Source organism: Helobdella robusta, assembly GCF_000326865.2.
Source record: "Helobdella robusta unplaced genomic scaffold HELROscaffold_6, whole genome shotgun sequence".
NCBI classification, from domain to species: Eukaryota; Metazoa; Annelida; class Clitellata; order Rhynchobdellida; family Glossiphoniidae; genus Helobdella; species Helobdella robusta.
The window spans coordinates 676,462-701,357 of NW_008705330.1; the positions used below are offsets into that span (position 1 = coordinate 676,462).

At 33.8% G+C, this 24,896-nt stretch overlaps 4 protein-coding genes across 4 annotated transcripts; 3 read left to right on the forward strand and 1 right to left on the reverse strand.

The window, feature by feature from the left end:
- Nucleotides 1–4,400: 4,400 nt before the first annotated feature.
- On the forward strand, nt 4,401–9,799 carry HELRODRAFT_185103 (hypothetical protein). The gene is made up of 5 exons (XM_009029070.1): nt 4,401–4,574; nt 4,630–4,760; nt 8,589–8,685; nt 8,779–8,916; nt 9,003–9,799. Exons 1-5 carry the CDS (start codon nt 4,530–4,532, stop codon nt 9,570–9,572), a joined length of 981 nt encoding a protein of 326 aa, XP_009027318.1. The 5' UTR covers nt 4,401–4,529; the 3' UTR covers nt 9,573–9,799.
- HELRODRAFT_68925 (hypothetical protein) lies at nt 9,700–10,676 on the reverse strand (the record flags this gene model as incomplete). The annotated part of the gene is made up of 5 exons (XM_009028979.1): nt 9,700–9,727; nt 9,795–9,883; nt 10,112–10,213; nt 10,274–10,476; nt 10,541–10,676. The coding sequence occupies 5 exons, from the start codon at nt 10,674–10,676 to the stop codon at nt 9,700–9,702; spliced, it is 558 nt and encodes a 185-aa protein (XP_009027227.1).
- Nucleotides 10,677–15,175: 4,499 nt separating this feature from the next.
- HELRODRAFT_164007 (hypothetical protein) lies at nt 15,176–18,582 on the forward strand (the record flags this gene model as incomplete). Its single annotated transcript, XM_009029071.1, has 3 exons — nt 15,176–15,260; nt 15,366–16,012; nt 18,469–18,582. The coding sequence occupies 3 exons, from the start codon at nt 15,176–15,178 to the stop codon at nt 18,580–18,582; spliced, it is 846 nt and encodes a 281-aa protein (XP_009027319.1).
- Nucleotides 18,583–22,764: 4,182 nt separating this feature from the next.
- HELRODRAFT_164008 (hypothetical protein) lies at nt 22,765–24,314 on the forward strand (the record flags this gene model as incomplete). The annotated part of the gene is made up of 3 exons (XM_009029072.1): nt 22,765–22,944; nt 23,155–23,356; nt 24,283–24,314. The coding sequence occupies 3 exons, from the start codon at nt 22,765–22,767 to the stop codon at nt 24,312–24,314; spliced, it is 414 nt and encodes a 137-aa protein (XP_009027320.1).
- Between the last annotated feature and the right edge of the window lie 582 nt (nt 24,315–24,896).

Below are 24,896 nucleotides of genomic sequence, written 5' to 3' on the forward strand. Positions count from 1 at the left end.
ATTTTATTAACATCGGTTTACATTACATAATATAGTGTCATTGAACCATTTGAATACAGTATCTAGCTTCATTTTTTTTAATTTTCCTAATTCAAATGAAAAAATTAATATACCAATAAAAAATAAATTTTAAAAACCTAATTTTTTATTTAACTGATGAAAATAAGAAACAACATGGAAGCCAGAAAACTTAGGCTTAACAAGTGTCTTGTGCGCTTTGTTGAATCCTCTGAACTTTGAAAGAGTGTAATTGACCTTTAACCTTTTTAACCTTTCTGTAATTTTGAGTAATGTTTCATTATAAATTCATAATAAAAATGAAACGTAGAACAATAAAATTTAAATTTACTTAACTATCATATTTATTATTTTTTATACTGGAGCATGTAATAAACTGTCGTTTAAGTAAGAGCCATTGAACATTTCGAAAATCTCAACACATAGAATTACCTTGATAAAAACTTAAACAATCCAAAAGTAGTAGAATAGAAGTTTGGAAAAAACAAAATAGAAAAAATAAATTAAGACTTTAACAAATAAATTGAAACTTAAACCAAAAGTAGTAGAAGAGAGGTTTGCAAAAAACAACAATATAAAAAAAATAAATTAAGATTATTTCACACCAAACTAACAAATCAAAAGTTATTTCAAAAAGATCAACAACCTATATGCAACTATCAAAATTAACGGTATCCCACATCGTCTTCAAATGTTGTTTGTTTGTTTGAATGATCGTTTAACGGCAGATTCAAGCAGCACGGTTATCGGCTATCTTTTCGCCACTTTCGATTCTTAAATGTTTGTTAATGTTTGTTGATGTTTTTGTTGTCGGCAGTTTGAAGACGGCTTTTTTTGAAAATCCAAGAGTGTGTTTTATTTGGCGTCCTATTTTTATTCTGTTTATTAATATTTTAGTTTGGAAAAATCTGTTCATTAATTAATTTTTTGTTTGCATTTTCGGTAATTTTGTTGTGGTTAGATGATTAAAGTTGTTGTACTCCTTCCATTTCTTGGTGATGTGGTGCTCTGAAAATTGTTTAATATCGTTATATGGCAAATGAGTCGAGAATGAGTGGGCCACTGTAACAATATACGACAGCCAAAAAATATTAAACGAAATTCCTACCAATAAGCCAACAATTTTTGACAACTCTAACAAAGTGGAAAACTTATTAAAAATTTTTTTAAATTCAAATTTATTGAAAAACTTGTGAAAAATGAAAACAATAAAAATATTGAGCGCAAATAGCCTGAATTATGTTGATATCTCGAAGAATCCAAAAACATTTTGAATGAAATAGAAAAATTTTAATTTATAATCATGTTAAATTTGTATAGTTACTTGCTAGATGAATTGTACAAAGCAAGTCAGTTACTACGAACTCCCTAAATTAGTTTAGACGTATGCAGAAAACTGAAATTGTTGAACAAAAGTGTAAATGCATACGAGCACCAGTTCAATGCATCAGTGTCAGTAATCAAATATAACGGAAGATTTTTATAAACATGATGTAAAAATGCATTAATAGGGAGGTATTATTTTAAATCTTACGTAGGTGCGTGCGTACATATTACATGAAGAAATACATACAGCACATGAACGCAAAGTTTTTTTAACAATATCTTATTTATTTGTTCCAGCTTTTGGTGAGTTAATATTCGGTCATGGATTGAAATGGTTACAGAGCGTAGTTACCTGTTAATGCAACCAGTGTGTTGAGTTGCAGCGGTCATCCTGCCGGCGCATGGGCATCTACGATCCAAAGTTTTAAAAAGTGTATTTATTTTTTAGTGCTTAAATTTCTATTATCAGGCACGGTGAAGCGCTAATGCACGCGCGTGTGCATTGTTTTGTACAGGGCTTCGAACCGGAACAGAACCGAAACCGAAAACCGGAAAAAACCGATATTTTAGCCAAAACGAAACTCGAAACTGAACCGAAATATTTTTTGCTTGCCGAACCGAAACCGAAAAAAATAACGTTCCGGTTCGAAGCCGTTAATATATTTTTTATAACGAGCACTTTTATAAATAATTTTTCAAAAGTCTTTGTTATTTTTCAATGTTTGTATAATATCTTTGATCATTTGTAATCTTCTATTTTTTTTCATCTGTTTTAGTCATTGTATATAAATATATACTTTTGTCTTCTGAGAAATGTTATGCATTTTTATACTTTGTTTCCATTTGCTGGCTAAAAAAATATTTCAACACATTTTTTTGTATATTTAGAAACTTAAAAAATTCATGACTAATAGTTTCTCAATGAGTTGAAATTTAATTAACAATGATATGTCAATAACTAGAATATCCGATACACGCGATACCGGCAACATTTACAAAAACGCAATTAAATATAATTAATTAAATATATTTGCCCGCAAATTTGTTAGCGCGCTCCACCACGTAATGTCAAAGAAATTCACTTTTCATTTCTTGTCTGGAAGATAATTAATTTTTTTCGCTAAGTTTCGGGATTATCGCATTCAGAATTATTTGTTACGGAATTTTTAATTTAAATTTTTTTTATTAAAATTGAAAATTAATTTGGCTTCTTTTCAATAATTTTAAATCATTTTATAAGTGTTCTTTACTTTGCTTTACAAATTTGCGCCAGTAGGATTGTGATGACCATTTACAAAATTTAATAACTTTGATGGGCAAAAACGTTTCCCGGAACTGAATCGATAACCGGAACCGAACCGAAATTTTATCTGGAACGAAAACCGGAACTGAACCGAAATATATTTTGTTAGTCGAACCGAAACCGAAAACCGGAACGAAAAAAATTACGGTTCGAAGCCCTGGTTTTGTAATAACCACTCCTACCATTTATTTCTTTAAACTGTCTTTGCAATAATAAATGTTTGCATTGTACGGCTCAATATATTATTTTTAACGTATAAAAATTATAAAAACAAAATAATTTTTAGATTTTATAAAAAAAATTTGTTAGTAGCTACGTTTACTCGAATGAATACCATAACATTCACGTTATACATATTAATATAAAGGTAAATTCCAAAGTACATTTTGACTATCCAGCCAACGACATAAGACCGGAACCCAATATAGCCGATGTTGGATAGTGAACTGGCCGGAGCAGAACTTCGTGCAACATTGCTTGGAAATATTCATACAAGCTGTACCCGCACGATCTCGCACGTGTTTGTTATTCAAAAAAAAACCTTTTATTACACGTGAGTCAGAATAATATTTAATATGTTTTTAAATTAAATATCATTAAATTATTAAAATCGAGCTCTTCGTTAAACGGGGACCTCTGCGCTCTCAAGTACCGTAAACGAATACCTACACGATCGCAAGCCCTATCTTTAATTCCCTTAGTTGTATCTTAAAACAGAAAAGGGTTTTTATAAAATTAAATCTCGTAACAGCTACTTTCGAGGTATCTATTTGTAATTTAAAGTCGTTAAATTTTGCACAACATAATTTCGCTATATCTGTAAATTTGTGGTCATACTTTCGTACATTGCCAAACTTTTAATTGAATCAAACTTCCATTTTGTTTACTTTTACATTTCTACTTTTTAGGCTGATAGTTTATGTAGGTAATATATAATATAATCGTGAACGCCAGAAATTTTAAATGGTAATTACTGAGTATCATTTACGAAACAGCAATTTTTTCAATAATAGAAGGGAAAATGTAAAAAAGAATTAGTTGAGTTGAGTTTAAAAATAATATTTGAAAAAAGATTTCGTGATCATGATGCTTTTATTTCATAATTCTTCGTAGAGTTTCGTCTTTTTTAAATAACTTATCCGCATCGTCTTGAAACAATAACGAACTGCAGATGCTTCCTGATCAAATTAATTAAAAACTTCGATCTATCATAAATCGCGAGAATACAAATAGCATTAATAAATCTTATTAGCCTCCCAACATCAAACAGAATATCTGAAGAGCCGTTATTCCATCTGCTTTTTGAACTAAAACAAAAGCTTAAATACTTGTAAAATAATATAAAATAATATGTAAAATAATATAAAAAATTATATTATATATATACACACAAAATATATGAAATATATATATATATATATATATTATATATACGTAAAAGATTAACTTACTGCATTTATATGCTGTGTGTACGCGAATGTGTGCCTGTGCATCGTACACCAAAAAAATAGACTGTTATTTTGAAGCGAAACAATTTTCAACCATAAGATTATATTCATTCCTAAAACGTATATCAGAGATGCTAATTGTATAGAATCTTGTATAGAAATATGCATATTCAGTATATATCATATATCGAGTAATTGTTTACATTTTTAGATGTACAGATCGAGGATGATATTGAGTATATAAAATGTATTTATATCATACGTATGTACCCGCTATCTATATAATATTCAGTTAAGCAACATAGGAGAAGCGATGCAAGGAATTTCACACGATTATTTGTCGGTTTATTTTAAGCATAACAGAATTTTGCTTCCATACTTATTTCGAATTTTAAACATTACAAAACAGTACTCTTTAATTTCAAATTACAGCAATGAGTCGCAATGCTTCGTCCGATAGGGTTGCCATCAGGTCCAAGGTAAAAACAATTTTTTATACTTAATTTCATTTATTCAATATTAAATGAAAAATAGGTAGCGGCCAAATATGACAAAACTGCCGAAACTGAAGTTTTGACCTGGTTTGAAAAATTAATAGACGTCAAGTTAGAACCTGGTACTCACAAACTGGAAAAACAATTGAGGAATGGACAACATCTAGTACAGTCAGTTTACTATAAAAATACTTAATTTAAATCTTATTTGTTCATTCATCAAATTTTCAATGCCTATAAAATAATGCGTAGAATCAATCAATCAACGATCAAATTAAATGCGTGGAGAGGTTTGAATCCTTGCTTCGAATCAGATAAACATGCATTAAGTCACACAGTCGTATCAATTTCTAAATAATGAATATACCGAATTCTGTTGCCACACCACAAAGTAGTTATTTTTTATTAGAACAATTACTGGTGACTAGATTTATGCTATTCAAGCAAAATTTCTGTTCAATACTGCGTTAATGATAAACAAGTTATAAAAACTTATTTCGATTGAATTACACACAAGAATAGAAATATAAAAACACGTGCGACGTGTATTGTACACACACACACACACACACACATATATATATATATATATACATTAAAAACATCACTGCATTTTCAGCTTTGTTCAGTTTCTGTTTATAAAATATAACCAATAGTTTTTAACATGCTACATTGAAAATAGTAAAGAATTACCAAAAAAAGCTTTATCTGCCTCAATTATATCTTAATTACTTTCATATTACCAGGCATTAAAACCATACACTGTGCTTGAGAAATTTCTTTCAAAATGTGGTAGCCTACGTTTTTATTATAACGTACATTTTGATGTACATCAGTTTTTGTTTGTAATTAAAAATATTAATAGAAATCGACAAAAAGAGTTTAATTCAGTTATTATCGAAATCAAGTTGATCAGGATATTTATAGGGGTGTATATAATGTACATAACTTTGGGGTTAGTTCAGTGGGTAAAAGTGCTGTTATTATCAGGTGCCGAAAGTAAAGACGATGCCATGCGTGTCAGACGAGGTGTTAGCACATGTATACGAAATACGTGTGTATGTCGTGTGTAGATAGTACAGCCTTTGTGGCACATAAGTTCAACTGTAAGTAAATAATATTACCATGTAAGCAGTCTGTCAAAGCTGCATAACAAAACAAATCTTTAAAAAAAACCTTCAATTTAAAGATTAACAAGGTTAATTCATTAGGTGACTGATATGGATGCAATATGACAGTTATATGGTGGGTATGATTAGCGTAGGCAAACTAATGAAGCCATAGCCACAAGTTATAGCACGAAATCTGGTCGAATTTGGATGTCAAATTTGGTGCGGCCCTTATATGAACAAACAAATGCATTTTCCATAATAGACTTTGTATAATTAATTAATTGGTTAAAATAGATTATTCAGAGTTTATGGATTTATTAATACTGAAATTAAGACGTATTTGATACGATATTTGATAAGACGTATAAATTAAGACGTAATTAAGACGTATAATTTCAATACCTATCTAATCAATCAATCAATCTTCGTTTTGCGTCCAGAGACCCGGTTTCCCGAGGTAGGACGTTGTTTTCTTTGACGTATAAAGACGTATAAATTAAGACGTAATTAAGACGTATAATTTCAATACCTATCTAATCAATCAATCAATCTTCGTTTTGCGTCCAGAGACCCGGTTTCCCGAGGTAGGACGTTGTTTTCTTTGCCATCAACTTTTTGCGCCAAATTAGACGATCAGTTGTATCCAATTCCTTTAAATTTAGAGCTTTCATGTCTTGCTCGATTGTTTGCGACCAGGACTTCTTTGGACGGCCTTTGGGACGTGTGCCAGGTACTTCAACATCTGCAAGAGAAGTTATGGCACTGTTTCCACTTCGTTTGACATGACCAAACCACCGCAGACGGTGTTGCTGGCATTCGTCCTTTATATCATCTAAACCAGCACGACGCAGGATTTCGGTAGATTTGATGTGGTCCTTCAGACTAATTCGTTGAATCCATCGGAGCATTTTCATGTCGGTTCGTTGAAGTTGTTGTTCCAGTTTGGTTGTCATTGGCCATGTTTCTGCACCATATAACAACACCGGACGTATCTCAGATTTATAAAGTCTTGATCGTAGTGGTAGTGGGATGTCACGCCACATCAATATAGAGGCAAGGAGATGCCATTTATTCCAGGCTGCACGTATCTGTGCTCGAACGGCAGCTTCAGCTGTTCCAGTAAAATCCAGAACATCCCCTAGATATTGAAACGATGTGACTTTCTCTACCTTAATTGCTTCAAAAACATTGCTATTTCGAATTTGTTGTTGTGGATTGATGCAAGCAGGACAAACAAAATTGGACACTTTAGATAAAGTACCAATTATTTTTGAACAACGTTTGTGACACCACTGGTTACACTGCTGACACTTGATTGAATTGTTACCTACACTAGCTTTACAAACTAAACAGGGCCATCGTCCAGTAGCTGTGGATTGGATGGGTTCACCAGTGTTCATTGCTTTGGTTTTGCTGATGTTGACTTTGAATTCATGATCGGCGAGTCTGGTGTTCCAATCTTCAAACATCTGTGCTGCATTCTGCTCAGACGTGGCTGTTGAAACGATATCATCAGCATATACTAGATTCCAAATGTCACCAGTGCGTATCGGTTTTGTGATTTCTTCCATTACAGTTATAAATAACGGTGGACTGAGAATCGAGCCTTGAACTCCAACGCCGATGTCAAATGCATGTGTTTCCAACCGTTGTGCTGACAAGAGTCTTAGTATTCGTATACATTTCCATCACAAGTCGAACAAGATATTCTGGAATGAGTTGTCGACGTAGACTCCATCTGATTGCTTCACGGGGAACTCGATCAATTGCTTTTTCAAGGTCTACAAAAATGTGTGATAGTTGTTGATGCTTTGCGAGATACTTCTCTTGCAGTTGCCGAAGGATGTGAATAGCATCAATTGTTGATTTCCCCGCTAGAAAACCAAATTGATAATTTCCGATTGTGATGCAGGACGTTAATCTTCTCTCAATAATATTCTCGACAATTTTCAGGGAGTGTTCTAACAGACGTATACCCCGATATGATGAACAGTTCAATGCATCACCTTTGCCAGTGATGTCCGAAATCGGACCTTCGATGGGTGGAGCGTCAAAGTTAACATTGATGGGATTTGTTTCGTTTAACAGACGGTTGAAGTATTCTCTCCACTGTAGCTTGATCTCATCTTGTTCAAGAACCATCTCATTTTTGTCATTTTTAATACATGAGGCACCAACTATGTCTTTTTTCGTACGTTTTGCTTGTTTTGCTATACGATACAGAAATTTCATTTGTTCACCTTTGCTTTTAGTGAGCCACTCTCTGCACTGATCTGTCTGAGCCAGTGCAACTTGACGTCTTGCATAGTTGTTCTTCTCACGGAAAATTTTATGGTCATCAACAGACTTTGATTTTTGCCATTGCTTGTATGCAACTTTCTTTTCAGCTATTGCATTTTGTGCACTGTCATTCCACCACAGTGTCACGTTCATTTTTAATACCTATCTGTCGAATGTTTTTCACGGTATTAAAACAGTGACGCGTTTTGCAGACTTTCACCGCAAGAATTTTATTGAGTAAATTGGTGATAACTGCAAAGATAGTCGTGGAATTATACATCAATAACTGAAATCGCACTGCAGTATCCTTTCCATTATAAATTTTACTGCAAACAAGAGCATCATTATCGACAAACATTCTCGCAAGAAACCTCGTTAACTACAATACAAATACAAAGAAATCAAGTGAACGCTAGGTCAACGACCTAGTTCCAGTAGAAGTACCGTAGTTAAATTTCTGTAGATTAAATTTGACTAGAATTAACCTAATAAATTAATCTAATTAAAATAGCAAAAATAGAAAAAAATAGTGATCCATTCCGCCACAAATTTGTTATATATTAATCAAGGTGTCACTCGTCAATAACTTTCAATTATAACACTTCAGATTAGCTCAAAAAATTCAAAGTGACACATTAAACTGCCCTGAAAAAGCCAGAAAAATGGTATTGAAATTCAACACAGACAATATGCCTTTCAAACAAGTTTGTCAAACTTCAACGTAAAAATCAAAATTTAAACATTCGACTGATTTTATTTCATAAAAATTAAAACATTCAACTAAATCTATTATTCAGATGGAAAACATACAAACATTCCTTGCATTTTGTGAGAATTATGGAGTTCCAAAAATGGGAATATTTCACCCGAAAGATTTGTATGAAGGAAGAAATCTGTCGCAGGTTTTAAGCTGCATCCAACAACTGGGAAGCGAGGTAAGTGAAATTTTGACGAATTTGATGAACAATTTGATGAATAATTGACAATTAACACAAAACAAATTTATTTTCAAACAAAATAGTGCCAAAGAAATGGATTTTCGGGACCTTGCATTGGACCAAAGCCACTGGAAAAAAACATCAGAGAATTCTCAGAAGAAAAGTTGAGAGCAGGAAACGCAATCATAGGAATGCAGGCCGGATCGCACAAGGGGGCCTCGCAATCTGGCATGCATACAGGAGCCAGGCTGATAGTTGACTCAAGAACTGAAGTGCAAAAAGATAGTGCTGCTACTTCATCTTCCACTAAAAGTACAATCGAGAATGGAGATGCAGATGAAAAAAAACCAAAACCAATGAAAAAACCAAGCGCTACTGTGAATAAAGATAACCTGAATGGTGATGAGAAAGTGGATGAAAACGGGAAAGTTGATGATACCAACGATAATAGAGATAACGGTGACGATGATAATGAAAGAAAAAAGACAGAAATGGAACAAGAAAGTGAGAATTCTGAAGATGAAGAAAATGAAGACATGCAAAAAGATAAAGATGAAGAAATTGAAATTAAACAAACAAAAGAATTTGTCTATGATGAATCGAAACCAGCTGATGAAAAAATTAAAGAAAGAACATGGAGGAAGAACAAATGAAAATCAAATTGATTTTTAAAAAACAAAATTTTTTATATTTCTGTAAATAATCAAATAAACTTTTGAAAATAAACTATGTACATATTATTTGTAAAAACGGTGTGATATTTAAAAGCAAATAGCTTGTTCAGTTCTTTAATGGAAGGATATTACACCTAAACATGTGAGAAAAAATAATATGTTATGTAATGATTTTAAACTTGAAAAAAAAATTGTATTAACCCTAAGAGTCCTGGTCCATGCCACTCACTTGGTTTTACACACAATCGTAATGGTTGGTAATTTCTTGAAACCACAAAATGCAGTGATTGCTACAAAATGGAACATTACAAATGCTACATAGACGAATATTAAAAACCTCCATCATAAAATAATCTGGATTGAAACTGACGTTTACAAATTAAAAAACTAGGGATAAAAAAAAATCAAAAATCTATTAACCAAATTATCAGCATAAACTCCTTATTGTACATTCTTATGCGTAATCACTTATAATTGAATATGATCAACCTAAAAATATAAGCGTAATATCTATTAACCCCTTTGTTGTGTTGAACAATTTTTGCAAAATCCTGTAAGTTACGGAAATTTTTAACATTGAGCGATCCAAACTGGAGTAAGAGATCACCAGATTTCAAACCCTTCAAAAAAATATTGCAATGAAATTCACATCAGACAGGCAGTAAGAATAACGTGCTAACGGCCACATCAGCCGGAGAACCAGCTTCAACTTTTCCAACGGATGCAAAAGGTGTCGAGCAATTTTTATTTTTTTCATCATCAACCACACCTAGCTGTTTCAAATCAGTTACGATGCTGTGGCTAGTTTTTGTTGATTGATGGTGTAACTTGTGCAGCTGAGTTTCAATCTCCTTCATTATTGCCTTGTGATCATTTTGTAAGCCTGTAAGCAAAAAGATGTTAGTTATACTACTGAAAGCATAAGAAATAAATATTATTGAACCCACAAATGATTTTTTGTCTGGCATTACGAACAGTAATTATGTCGATGTCATTGCGGGGAAACTGTTCGTTGTCCACAAGAGATTCTGTCATTCCAATATCTTTTTGCTGTTTAAAATATAGATGTTTGAATAGATTCATCATTTAAACGTATAATCTTGAATGAAAATAGTAGATAAACTAAAGCATCGAAACATTTTTGTGAAATTATATGTTCATTTTGTTGTAAAACAAAATCAAATCGTATTACAAATAATATTATTAATTCCTTATAAAATAACTCTCAGAAGTAAACCATAACAATACATAACAAAAATCTTTATTTTTAATATTATTCTTTAAAAAAAATAGAATTTGACAAACGCAGAAACTGTTAGAGCATGCAAGGTTAAGTAATAGTATAAAATGAAAACGGAAAATAAATAACGGCGAAAAAATGTTTAAGCATGAAAAGTATAAAAAATGAAATAAAGTAATGGTTTAAAAAGACAAATAAATAAAATAATTCATTAATAGACTAGTTAACGACTTAGTAAGTTAGTTAAGTGATTGGTAAGAAAAAAGGATAGACTAGATTGAGTAAATGACAAGGTGCTAATATATTTAAGGTGCTACATATACAACTTATCAATTAGAACACCGAAGATGGCATAGGAATACCAAAAAAAGCTTTTATGTTTTATCATGCATAAAGTATACAAATATTAAAATTTTAGTTATGAACTCAAGAAACTTGAGAATGATTTCAACCGTTAGAAAAATCGAAAAGTTAAACGCGAAGTTAACTAACGCCCACCATGCTGTGATTTTCATCAATAATTGCATTTCTTTAAGGTGTTAATCCAATATATATATATATATATATATATATATATATATATATATATATATGCATATATATATAGATATATATATGTGTGTATATATATATATATATATTGTCGTATATATATATATATATATATATATATATATATATGCATATATATCGTGCATCACATTCGGAAATTATCAATTTGGTTTCCTAACGGGGAAATCAACAATTGATGCTATTCACATCCTTCGGCAACTGCAAGAGAAGTACCTCGCAAAGCATTGACCTTGAAAAAGCATTTGATCGAGTTCCCCGTGAAGCAATCAGGTGGAAATACGTCGACAACTCATTCCAGAATATCTTGTTTGACTTGTGATGGAAATGTATACAAATACTAAGACTCTTGTCAGCACAACAGTTGGAAACACAGATGCATTTGACATCGGCGTTGGAGTTCACCAAGGCTCGATTCTCAGTCCACTGTTATTTATAACTGTGATGGAAGAAATCACAAAACCGATACGTACTGGTGACATTTGGAATCTAGTATATGCTGATGATGAATGCAGCACAGATATTTGAAAATTGGAACACCAGACTCGCCGATCATGGATTCAAAGTCAACATCAGCAAAACCAAAGCAATGAACACTGGTGAACCCATCCAATCCACAGCTACTGGACGATGGCCCTGTTCAGTTTGTAAAGCTGGTGTGGGTAACAATTCAATCAAGTGTCAGCAGTGTAACCAGTGGTGTCACAAACGTTGTTCAAAAATAACTGGTACTTTATCTAAAGTGCCCAATTTTGTTTGTCCTGCTTGCATCAATCCCCTACCAGGCATAACAACACAACAACAAATTCGAAATAGCAATGTTTTTGAAGCAATTAAGGTAGAGAAAGTCACATCGTTTCTATATCTAGGGGATGTTCTGGATTGTACTGGAACAGCTAATTGTATTATATATTTATATATTTGTAGTGGCGTCTAAAGTTAATTTGTCGGTCAGTTAGATTTTATATTTTCTGATAAATAACATAAATTTCAAAATGAAGTGTTTATTTCAAATATTGTTGAATTTTACACTTCTGACGATATTAATGATGCGTTAAAAACTATAAAAAAATGACTTATAATTGGTTAAAAATGAAAAGTTTGCAAATTTGGAAATAAATTCTGTGAAAAGCAACAAAAAAGAGGACAAAATGCTTGATAATGTTATAATTATTTTGCAGTTAAACAGAAATAATTTATTGTAATTTCTACCAATATACGTTAATGTTATTTTTTCCAAAATTTCCAGAATGGAAAATATATTAAATGTAAATTTTAATAAAATTAAATTAGAAATTAAAGAAATATTGTACAAGCAAGAGTTGCACATAGCAAAACTAATAGAAAACATGAATGTTAACTATCTGCCAGCAAACCGACCAGAGCACCTGAATGCCATACGCTGGAAACTGTCCCACCAACTAAACAAACTAAACAAAAGCATATCATTGACAGCATGGTCAACAACAACAATTTCATCAGCAACAACAGCGGCGACAACAACAGTACTCTATGGGCAGATGTTGTGAGAACTCCAACTGAAAATATCAACCAACCCTTCACAGTTGGTTGAACGAAGTAACGTCATTAATAAAAACATCATGAAATCTGTAAAAGAGAATGTGATGAAAAAAACCAGTTAGAAAAATAATTAGTAACAAAAAATGACGAACTATGCAAAATCAAAGCCAATAAAACGCTCATAAAAAATCATTTTTTTTTAATGAGCAATGTTCAAAAGTGCCACAGAAATGATGTTATAGATATAGAATATTTAAAATCCATTGATATAAATGTCATTTTATGATTTCCAGTCCTGAAACGCATAGATTCTCCCACCAACAAGAATCCAAACAACGATGACTGTGAGTCAACGATGTTCAGAGTATGCGTTAAAGTAGTGAGGCTGTTAAGATGAAAAATCCGGACGTTATTCTGCAACATATCATCGTCAGAGAATGGATGTTCAATCCCAAAAAAAGCGATGACAAAAACAACAGCAAACATGAAGAATTTTAACTCAACATGAAAAATGATGAACAATGGCTAATTTATTTTCATCTGATAGATGCCGCCTGACAATAATGATGTTAAACCAAGTCGGCTTGATGATGTTGATCCTGATAGTAATTTGTTGAATGATTTAAATAATGTGGGTTCTTTTTACTTCCTGATGAGGTTTAATGCATTTATTGATCCGAATTCTTTTTCTGTTTTTCACATTAACATTCGAAGTATGTTTAACAAAATGACTGAGTTGAATGTTTTGATTGATTCTTGTGCAGGTAATTTTGATTTGGTAGCTGTGAGTGAAACTTGGTTATGTGATCAGACCGTTAATTTAATTAATTTGCTTAATTTTAATTTTGTAACTAAAAATCGAATAGGTAGCCTAGGTGGTGGTGTTGGTTTATTTATTAAAAGTCATTAAATTATATTGTTCGGGATGATTTATCTTATTCTCCAAATTTTGAGTTATTAATAGTTGAAGTGTTTTCAAATATTAACTGTAATCATTTGTTTATTGATATGTATCGTCCTCCTTCTACTGATGTTAATTCATTATTGAATGATATAAAATCTTTACTCTTAAATACTAATCCTGGTTTATTTAATGTATTTACATTATTGGTGACTTCAACATTAACTTATTTTGTGATGGTTATAAACTTATTTCCACCCTATTCATCAATTCTTTAAGCTTCTTTGGTTTTAATTCTTTGATTACGACTGCAGCACGTGTTACTACTACTTATTTCATCTTTGTTAGACAACATTTTCACTTACAACATTTCTGTCCATAAATTTGGTGTTATTTTTCCTTCCATGTCAGACCATCTTACTATATTCACTTCTTTTCATTCTCCAGTTATTATTATATCCAATTATATAATCCGTCATTAAATTAGAATTTTTATAACATTGATAAACTAAATTTATTACTCATGTATTATGATTGAAGTTTAGTCTTGAATTCTTTTCAGGCCGATGAAGCTTTTGAATTATTTATTGACATCATAAAAAATGCTGTCATTAAAAGCTGTAGTATCTCTTGGAAAAAAACTATCAAAAAAAGCCTTGGATCACAAAGGGTTTAATTACTTCATCGGCAACAAAAAATAAATTATATAAAAATTACTTAAGTTCAGGCTCGCCATTGGATAGATTGGTATACGGTAAATATAAAAACATTTTTCTAAAGTTATGTAAATTATCCAAATTTTCTTATTTTAACAACCAATTCACTAAATGCAAATCAAACAGTAGACCAACCTGGGACCTTCTTAAAATCATGTTTAGGGTTCAAGCATTCATCACCTCTTAATATTGTTGTCAATATTAAGGGGTGATGAATATAAAGAGGAATAAAAAAATATGAAGAGGTTATAAGTTGATTTTTTAATATGTAATCATTTTAATAATCATTTTTTTGTCTTTAAATAATCAAAATGTATTGAAATTCATCTGATCATAGATGTAACTTTAAAAATTTTTTTTTCTTCTAGTATCTCAAATTCTTTTGTTTTGTTTGAATGTCTACCATTTAAAATTATTGATGTTGTAAAAAATTTTGATAACTCATATAGCTGTGGTAATGATTTATAATATTATTTATTTAAATCAATATGACATTAAACTGACCCTCACTGCCTTGTGAGTGATGTTGGATCATCAAAGGCTAGGCCCACCACTTATAACTGTGGTTGCGTAAGGAAGGGCGTCCTGCGTAAAAACTAGCCAAAAAATAATACTTATAATGACTGAAATAACAATGGCCCTCAGTATCCGGCAGAAGAGGGTGCGAAGAATCTCCGGAGACCCAGTCCATGGGGTTGTGGTGCAAGGCCCTGTGGATGGTCTGGCTACTGGCACCCCACTCTATAGTGTGGCGGTGCAAGGCACTATAGATGGAAGGACTACTTGTTGACCAAGGGGTTGGAGGTTTGGTACCTGGAATGTAGGCACGTTGACAGGAAGAAGTTTGGAAGTGGTGGAGGAGCTGCAGAGGAGAATGGTTGACGTGGCTGCATTACAGGAGATCAGATGGAAGGGTGAATGTACAAGGTTTGTGGGGGCTAAAGGTGGAAGATATAAGTTGTGGTGGAAGGGGGATGATGGTACGGGAGGAGTTGGTGTGATGGTAAGAGAAGAGTTGGTGGAGAAGGTGTTGGAAGTAAGGCGGAGAAGCAATGGTGTAATTGTGGTGGTGATGGTGTTTGGAAAAGTAATAGTGAGGGTGATATCAGGATATGCTCCGCAACAAAGTAGGAAGGAAGAGGAGAAGGATAGGTTTTATGATGATGTTTCTGACGAGATTGGGCAAGCGGGGTTGAATGAGTTTGTGGTGTTGTTGGGTGATTTGAATGGTCATGTGGGGGCGGATGCAGACGGATATGAAGGTGTACATGGGGGATGGGGATATGGTATACGGAATGAGGAAGGGCGTAGAGTGTTGGAGTTGGCGGATGCACATAGCATGGTGGTGGGGAATACTTGGTTCACAATGGAACCAGCGCGATTGATTACTTATAGGTCAGGGGAACATAGATCGATGATAGACTATATATTGGTAAGGGCCAAACATAGGAAGTATGTGAAGAATGTGAAGGTGATACCTGGTATGTTGCAGCATAGTATAGTTGTGATGGATGTGACATCAAAAGAAATGGGGAGGAGGAAGAAGGATAAGTTTGTGGCAAAAAGAAAGACATGGAAGTTGCAGGATGCAGAGGTGAGGAAGGCATTTGAAGTGAAGGTGGCTGAAAATTGGGAGAGTGGTAAGGATGGAGATGTTTGGGGGAGATACAGGGACTGTGTGTTGGCTACGGCAGATAAAGTATGTGGATGGACGAAAGGAAAGTGCAGGCATGGTGAGACGTGGTGGTGGGATGAAGATATAAGAAGGGTTTTGGAAGTCAAGAAGGAGAGGTTTAGGGAGAAGGGACATGAAGGAGGAAGCGGAGTCTGAGTATAGGAAGGCTAAGAAGGTTGCAAAACAGGCAGTGGCAACTGCAATGACGAAAGCATCAGATAGGTTAATGAAGGAAATGGAATTTGATGTGAGTTCGAGGAAAATGTTCAAAGTAGCAAAGCAGTCAATGAGGGATAGGAAAGATGTTATAAGAAATGGATGTGTTTGGGATGGATCTGGCAAGTTGTGCATAGATGAGGAGGAAAAAGCTCAGGTGTGGAAAGCTCATATGGAAAGGTTGATGAATGAAGAGAATGAGTGGGATGGAGATGTGGAATCCGCGGTCACACACGAACCTACAGAAAAGGTGACGATGGAGAAAGTAGAGAAAGCAGTTAGAGAAATGAAACTAGGTAAGGCGACAGGGGTTTCGGAAGTGGCGGCAGAACATATAAAAGCGAGTGGGGTGATAGGAATTGAAGTTATGATGAGAATTGCTAACAGTATGTTTGATGATGAAGGTATACCTGAGGATTGGCGACATAGTGTGTTGGTGCCGTTGTATAAGGGCAAAGGAGATGTGAGAGATTGTGGGTTATATAGGGGTGTGAAATTACTAGAGCACGGAATGAAGGTAGTGGAGAGGGTGCTTGAGAGGAGGTTGAGAAGTATGATGACAGTTAATGAAATGCAGTGTGGGTTTATGCCTGGTAGGGGAACGGTGGATGTGCTGTTCATGGTGAGAATGTTGCAGGAAAATTATAGAAAGAAGAAACGAAGATTGTACATGTGTTTTGTGGATCTAGAAAAGGCTTTTGATCGAGTACCGAGAAAGGTCATTGAATGGGCGTTGAGGAAGAAAGGAGTGAATGAGAGACTTGTTAAAGCTGTGATGCAGCTGTATGAAGGGGCAAAAACAAAGGTGAGGGTTGGAAGGGGGATGTCGGACGCTTTTAGTGTTAAGGTAGGAGTGCATCAAGGATCAGTGTTATCACCGTTTCTGTTTGCAATTGTGATGGATGTTGTGTGTGGAAACATAATGGAGGGGTTGTTATTTGAGATTTTGTATGCAGATGATTTAGTCTTGATGGCTGATAGCATGGAAGAATTGCAGTTAAAATTTGACAGATGGAAAAGTGTTATTGAAAAGAAAGGGTTAAAAGTTAATATTGGTAAGACGAAGGTAATGGTGAGTGGGGAAGGTGGGGAGCGAGTGATAAGTAAAATAGGCCCCTATGGGGTATGTGACAGGAGAGTGAAGGCTAACTCGGTATTGTGTATAGGATGTCAGAAATGGGTGCATAAGAAATGTAGTGGTGTGAGGGGGGCACTGAAAAAAGTGGAAGGCACGTTCAAATGTAAGAAATGTGTTCATGGTGTGATTAATAGGACGGACGCAAGGACGGGGTTGAGTGGTGGTATTGAAAGAGTGAAAAGCTTTGTTTACTTGGGGGATAAACTGAATGCGGAGGGAGGATGTTTGAGCGCAGTTACGGCTAGAGTTCGTGTGGGATGGATGAAATTTATGGAACTGGGTGGGGTATTGTGTGGAAAGAAATGGTCAGTGAAGATGAAAGGGAGGGTATATAAAGCATGTGTGAGAGCAGCGATGGTATATGGTGGTGAAACTTGGGTGTTGAGGAGAGAGGAGGAAAGTGTACTGCAGAGGGCTGAAAGAGCTATGGTGAGGATGATGTGAGGGGTTAAAGTGAAGGATAGGAGGAGTAGTACAGAGCTGATGTCAATGATGGGACTGAATGAGGACATTGTGACATTGATAAGGAGATCGAAATTGCAGTGGTATGGACATGTGTTGAGAAGGGATGAAAGGGTCGGGATTAGGCGAGCGTTGGAGTTTGAGGTTGAAGGAGTGGTAGGAAGGGGTCGTCCGCGATTGGGATGGAGAGAGCAGGGGGAGAAGGACAGGGTGAAAGCGGGGTTGCGTGATACTGAGGCAAGTGACAGATGTGGATGGCGTCGAGGGGTATTTCGGTTTCATCATAGGTAGCCAAACGGCAACCCCCGATCTCGGGGAAAATGCCGTCTAAACGTGTGTTGTTAAATCAATATGGTTTCCGTGATAAATTGTCAACTGAGTATACTGTTTCAGACGTTTATTTGCTAATGACACTACTCTTCTTTATTCTCATTAGGATTTTAAGATAGATACACCCATTCCAAGTGATAACAATGCATCAAAAGATTTACCTGATACCAGATCATGCGGTGGTTTGCTTTTCACCTGTTCCAGTTCAGTTGCAGGATAGTTGAAATCTCGCACACTCCAGTCAAAATCTACTGCAGTCATTGGTTCCACTATAAACTGCTTCTCAGCATTTGAAACCTTATTCGAGAACAATGACAGCCATTTGGTACCGAGATATCACAGATGATTCTTAAACTTTTTTGTGGCAGCACTTGCAGCATTCTTGTTGATTTCAGAGTATTGTTCAATTCTGCTCAGAAGTTGCAGGTCCTTGACCGGTGCATCACTGGGTATTGGGCACAACATCCATGCTGGCACACATATATGAGTTGCAAATAGGCAGAATTTAGTTAAATTTTTGTTTCAGTCCTGTTAGCTTGAACTCATTGCGTAACAAATACATTTTGAGACAGTAGATCACTTTGGCCATCCATCTGGCCATGTGATATGCTCTAGGAACATAGAAATGGTACTTGCCATCAGTCTGCATTTGATAACCAAGCACTAAGAGACAGAGTTCAACCAACTCATTGTAATCCTCTCGTGAGATGTATGAGCTGTCAGCTGAAAGAAAACATGTCAAAAATGGTACTATGTCAGACCGCATCATCTACAGGTGCAAGAGATTTCTATGGAGCAGTTTCTCGAGCAAAACACATGCTAATAATAATGCCTTTTAAAATAATTAATATCTATGTTTTGAATTAAGTAGGTAACCAACTTTTGATAACTTCTAGTTATACTTGTATTTGATTTCGAAATAATGAATTATTACATTTTTATATAATTTTGAGATGCATGAGCATTGAGCAGCCTCTAAATTTAATTTGATATGTCTTATTTTTGGTTTGTAAGTTTTTAGGACCCAACAGAAACTTTTCAGAGGGTGTGCACTCAAAGCAGAGAAAAATTTGTTTTCCCATTCAAATGTGAACCACCCTAATATATACATATATTTCCCATTGAAAGATTTCGTTAGTTTTCGTTTTCGTTAGTATTTTCGTTCGTTCGTATTTCGTTCGTTAGTATTTGTCTCAGTATTTTTGTGAAATAACCATCGACGGCTGTGTGCAAAATTTCCTAATGTACGATTCCGAACTAAAACTTTAACCCGGTCGTATTCTCGTTATTGCCACACAAGCTAGCTTGCCAATTCTGGCTCAATCAACCGAGTGGTTTGTCAACGGTACATTCAGCACAGTTCCGCAGTTGTTTGAACAACTATACTCTATTCATGTCGTCCATTCAAACTCAGTCATTCCATGTGTATATGCTCTTTTAGCAAATAAAATGCGTGACATATACGCCAAATGTTGCTCAAATTGAAGAACGTGCAACCTGGGTTAAGACCAACATGTCTGATGACTGACTTCAAGCCCCCTTGCAGGGCAGGTTTTTATTTATCAATGATTAGAAATAAAATTATCTTTTATAATTATATGATTTACAGGCATTTGGCATCAAATTGTTTTTTTACTTGTTTTTTGTTTCTTTGATTTTATTATTTAAAATAAATTATTTATTTCAGGCTGCACGTATGCGTGCTCAAACGGCAGCTTTAGCTGTTCCAGTACAATCCAGAACATCAATATCTAGGGGATGTTCTGGATTGTACTGGAACAGCTGAAGCTGCCGTTCGAGCACACATACGTGCAGCCTGGAATAAATGGCATCTCCTTGCCTCTATATTGATGCGGCGTGACATCCCACTACCACTACGATCAAGACTTTATAAATCTGTGATACGTCCGGTGTTGTTATATGCTGCAGACACACGGCCAATGACAACCAAACTGGAACAACAACTTCAACGAACCGACATGAAAATGCTCCGATGAGTGCAACGAATTAGTCTGAAGAACCACATCAAATCTACCGAAATCCTGCGTCGTGCTGGTTTAGATGATATAAAATACGAATGCCGGCAACACTGTCTGCGGTGGTTTGATCATGTCAAACGAAGTAGAAACAGTGCCATAACTTCTCTTGCAAATAAATGTTAAAGTACCTGGCACACGTCCCAAAGGCCGTCCAAAGAAGTCCTGGTCGCAAACAATCGAGCAAGATATGAAAGCTCTAAATTTAAATAAAATGGGTATAACTGATTGTCTAATTTGGCGCAAAAAGTTGATGGCAAAGAAAACAACGTCCTACCTCGGGGAACCGGGTCTCTGGACGCAAAACGAAGATTGATTGATTGATTTTGTTTCTTTGATTTATTTGCTTGTTTGTTTGCTTTTTTGGTTTGTTTGCTTATTTTTTTAATGTTTGTCTGTTAGACTGTGTGCTTGCTTGTTTGTTTTCAAGTTTATTTGCTGGTTTGTTCATTAGTTAGTTAGTTTGTTTCCTTGTTTGTTTTGTTTGTTCGTTTGTTTTTCGTTTTTTTCAAAAGCCATCACCCGATTGTAAACTTGTCCTTGTGATGCAAGAAATTATAAATAATATTAAACGTTATACTAAGGACATTAAAAATTGTTAAGGAGCATTATAAAACTTTTAAATTATTAATTGATTTAATGTATCAAATTTTAAAAATAACAATGATGTCAAAGTGAAGTGATTAGCAAGACAGACACAAAATATAAATAATAATGTTGCAAAAGCTTCCTTATTAACATCCATCTAAAATATCCTAATTACTATTTGTGATTCAGTCAAAAATATTAAAAACATAATAACGTTGGTAAAATGTGAGATAGGTCCTCCTATGGTATCCTCCATGTTTACAAACAATCATAATGTACTTTTAATAAATTAACTCCGCCCATTTTGAATTATCTAGCGCTTGATTATTTATTTATATCAAATTGAAAATAATTTAATACAAGTTAATTCTTAGGTAAGTTTTTTAGATCATTACTTGTCAAATATCAATGGCTTATGGAGTTGTTAACAGGGTTAGGGTTAGGGCCTCTATTTTTAACAAAATTTTCAATCATTTCACAAGTGATTGAAAATTTTAACCACTCCATATTTGTAAAATATTTAAAAATTTTGTTGAAAAGGGAGGCCCTAACCCTGTTAACCACTTCATAAGCCATTGATTGTTATCAAAACAGAAATTTACTCATATTTTAACATTTTTTTATTTAATGTTCACTATTTTCTAATGATCTAAAAAACTTATCTAAGAATTAACTTGTATTAAATTATTTTCAATTTGATATAAATAATCAACCGCTAGACAATTCAACACAGGCGGAGTCAATTTATTAAAAGTACATTGCGATAGTTTGTAAACATGGATGATACCATAGGAGTACCAATCTCACGTTTTACCATAACTTCAATGAGTAAACAATAAGACAGTAAACAAAAATCTTCTCATAATTTACTGTTTTCTTTTTTTAAGTCATTAATCTTCACATTTTCGACACTCATTTAAGCTATGCAATGTTTTGTTAAAAAGTTAAAATTTTTTAAAAACTAATATCTTATATAATTTTCAAAATAATAAATAAATTAATTTAACTATTTTTATTTCCCTTTCATTTTAATTAAAGCTATTTTTCATAGATTGATTCAATAATTTTTAACTTTATTTTATAACAATTAGAATTAATAATTTACAATTTTTAATTTTTAAAATTTTTAATCCAATAAAATTTCTTGTTGTAAGGACGTTTGTTAGCTTTTGTCTGGTCGAACTAGGAGACAATCGATACCGTGCATATATTAAAAATTAAATAAACAGAAACACATCTTCTTATCAATCTTATGTATTTGATAAGATAATAATAAGAGGAAACTGTCAAAACTAACAGAGCGAAGCAGGTCGTTGAACATTTTTATTTCTTTTTCAACATTATCTCTCTTGTCAATCAAATCATTTAAAGTTTGCTCCGTAGTAGAACTCATTTTTTTTCTTTATTTTAATTCAATTTTTAAAAGTGACTGGGCAATACTGCTAGCGATATTTAATCAAGCACATAGAACTAGATATTTAATGACAAAAACATAGAACTTGTTAAAGAATGTTAACAGCCGAGTCTTCGGTAAATACGTAAATACATACACTTAGCTTAGAATAATTAAACTGGCCCTCGAATGCACCCGCGCACATTTTCAGAGCGCTTCAGAGTTTGGTCACTTTATTTTCATGAACAATTACGTTTACGCTCACTTATCAATGTTTGTGTTTACCTGCGCAATCTTTATTCCTTTATGTAGTATTTGTATGAATTGAATGCACATCGCCCTTAATATACCTTAGTTAGTATAATAGTTGTGAGAAAAATGGAGTATGGGTCCCAGGGGCTGCATTGCATTGGTCAGCTGTGCAGCTATAAACCCCGGAAAATGCCCTCCTGACACAGGCTCTGTTCCTAAAGTCCAGCTGTTGGCGTCCTCTTTGCTCCTCATGGGTAATGCTAACAGCAGAAGGGGCGAAAGCGAGTTCTTGGCGTTAAACCAGATGACCCGGGTTGACAGCATCCGTTATCAAAATGCCTAGAAGGTTAACTCTAATTTCAAAACCCGGAGATGGCACACTCTGATAACAAAACCCGGGTGGAGAAAGCTCGAAGCGAGGGATAGCATATCCATGGATGACTAGAAAAAGGAAAACTCTGATCGCAAACCCGCGTTGAGACCACGCGTCAGGTGGCATTCATCATTTAGAATCAACCGGTAGGCCTCTGCAGTTGCAGTTTTCTCTAGTCGTCTTGGAGACTGTCTATGCCACTGGGTTGAGACGGCTGCAACAAAGTTTTTTGAACCGAAGGCTTTTGCGACATCCTTCCTCGTAAAAATTTTCCTGCGTCTGTTTGGCGCGCTATTACCGGTGACAGTAGACCTTTTAAAGATCTGCGACGAGGGTTACATAGTTGATAGAGGTAGATTCTAAACGGAATTTTTTAACGCAACGACCTCGCCATTTCAGTGGACAACACAACAGTATGAATGCAGAATTATTAATATATATAGTAATTTTTTTTATTTACCTAATCGATTATGTTGTTTATAATTATTTTTTCCTTTTTCATCACATTTTATATATTTATTTTATACTTATTTCACATTTTTTTATTGCTTTACATTACTATTTAGCCTATACTTATTTTACATTTTCAGCCCACCTGCTTACTGTCGCCTATATTTATTTCAAATTATTTTATTTTACTCCTACTAAACGCAACTTATACTTTTTTTATTCATAAATTTTATTTTCATCGTTTCATACTTTGCATGTTTTTACCATGGAATGAAATTCAATGATTTTTACTCTCTGTGTTTGACAAAATTTAATCTGCAGAATAAAAAAAGTTATTCTCCAAACTCATCAAGTTTTACATTTTTATAGTTAATTAATAATAATTTATTTATTTTTTAAATTTTACTCATTTTTATATTTTTTTAATTAATTTATTTTATGCATTTGAATAATATTTATGCATATTTGATGTCTTTTTTCTGGTCTCATAGTCAAGATGATTTGAGATCGTCGTGTTTGGCAGGCCTACCCCAGCCTAAATACCACGGCGTGTAATTAATTTTTTTAGAATTAAAAAGATTTATGGTCGCAAGCGTCATGCTTTTATAACAGCGTGTCGAAGTCGGGTTAAAAATATTCGACACAGACTCCGGTTCCTCACAAAGTTCCGATTGCGACTATAAGGATGAAAATTTTTGACTCCTACACCAAACTTCCAGGAAAAATTGTTAACTTTTGCATTATAATTTCACTTAAATATCACAACTAAATGAAAAAAGCTTTAAAATACACTTAAAAATCATAAATGTAACCGTTTTTAACATTTAGGTATGTTTCAAAATATACTGAGAAAATTGTGAAATTTTATTAACATTTTTATTTATTTTTTGTATATATTTATCTTCTAAAAAAACACAATCTCATAAAAATATTTTCAGAATAAAATTAAAAAAAAAAATTTAAATTCACAACACTTTCCCCAGTCGGTTGAAAATTATCCGACTCCGGTCCTTACAAAAAAATTAGGCTCCGTCAGTCTACTCCATGGAATTATATAACTGGAAGCACCCTACCAGCGTTTTAACATTGAAAATTTTTTTCAACGGGCAAGTTACATCTGGAAGCAAGTTTCTAAAAATTAATTATTCATGAGCATTTTGGTTTATTTTTAGAAAAATCTGAGATATAATTAGAAAAAATCTTGGCCTTCCCGAAGTTATGTTAATGACTCTTTGCCGATCTGCATTCAGTTCGTTAGTTAAAATTTATTTCGTTTTCAACATTCCGTGAAGTTTTAGGTTAATTTATGAGGTTTATATAACCACCGTATTTAATGTTTAATCGTTAAATGGATATTGCCATTTTTTGATGCATCAGAAAAATCGAAGATTTATAATAAGTTCGTTAGCCATCCTCATTTTCTGAAATAAAGATTTCTTCAT

What these genes read in the sequence shown, in the direction of transcription:
- HELRODRAFT_185103 (XM_009029070.1), top strand. Translation starts at nt 4,530, where the DNA reads ATGAGTCGCAATGCTTCGTCCGATAGGGTTGCCATCAGGTCCAAG. An exon ending in ACAATATGCCTTTCAAACAA is followed by an intron (nt 8,686 to 8,778) that starts GTTTGTCAAACT and finishes TCTATTATTCAG; the next exon opens with ATGGAAAACATACAAACATT. An exon ending in TCCAACAACTGGGAAGCGAG is followed by an intron (nt 8,917 to 9,002) that starts GTAAGTGAAATT and finishes CAAACAAAATAG; the next exon opens with TGCCAAAGAAATGGATTTTC.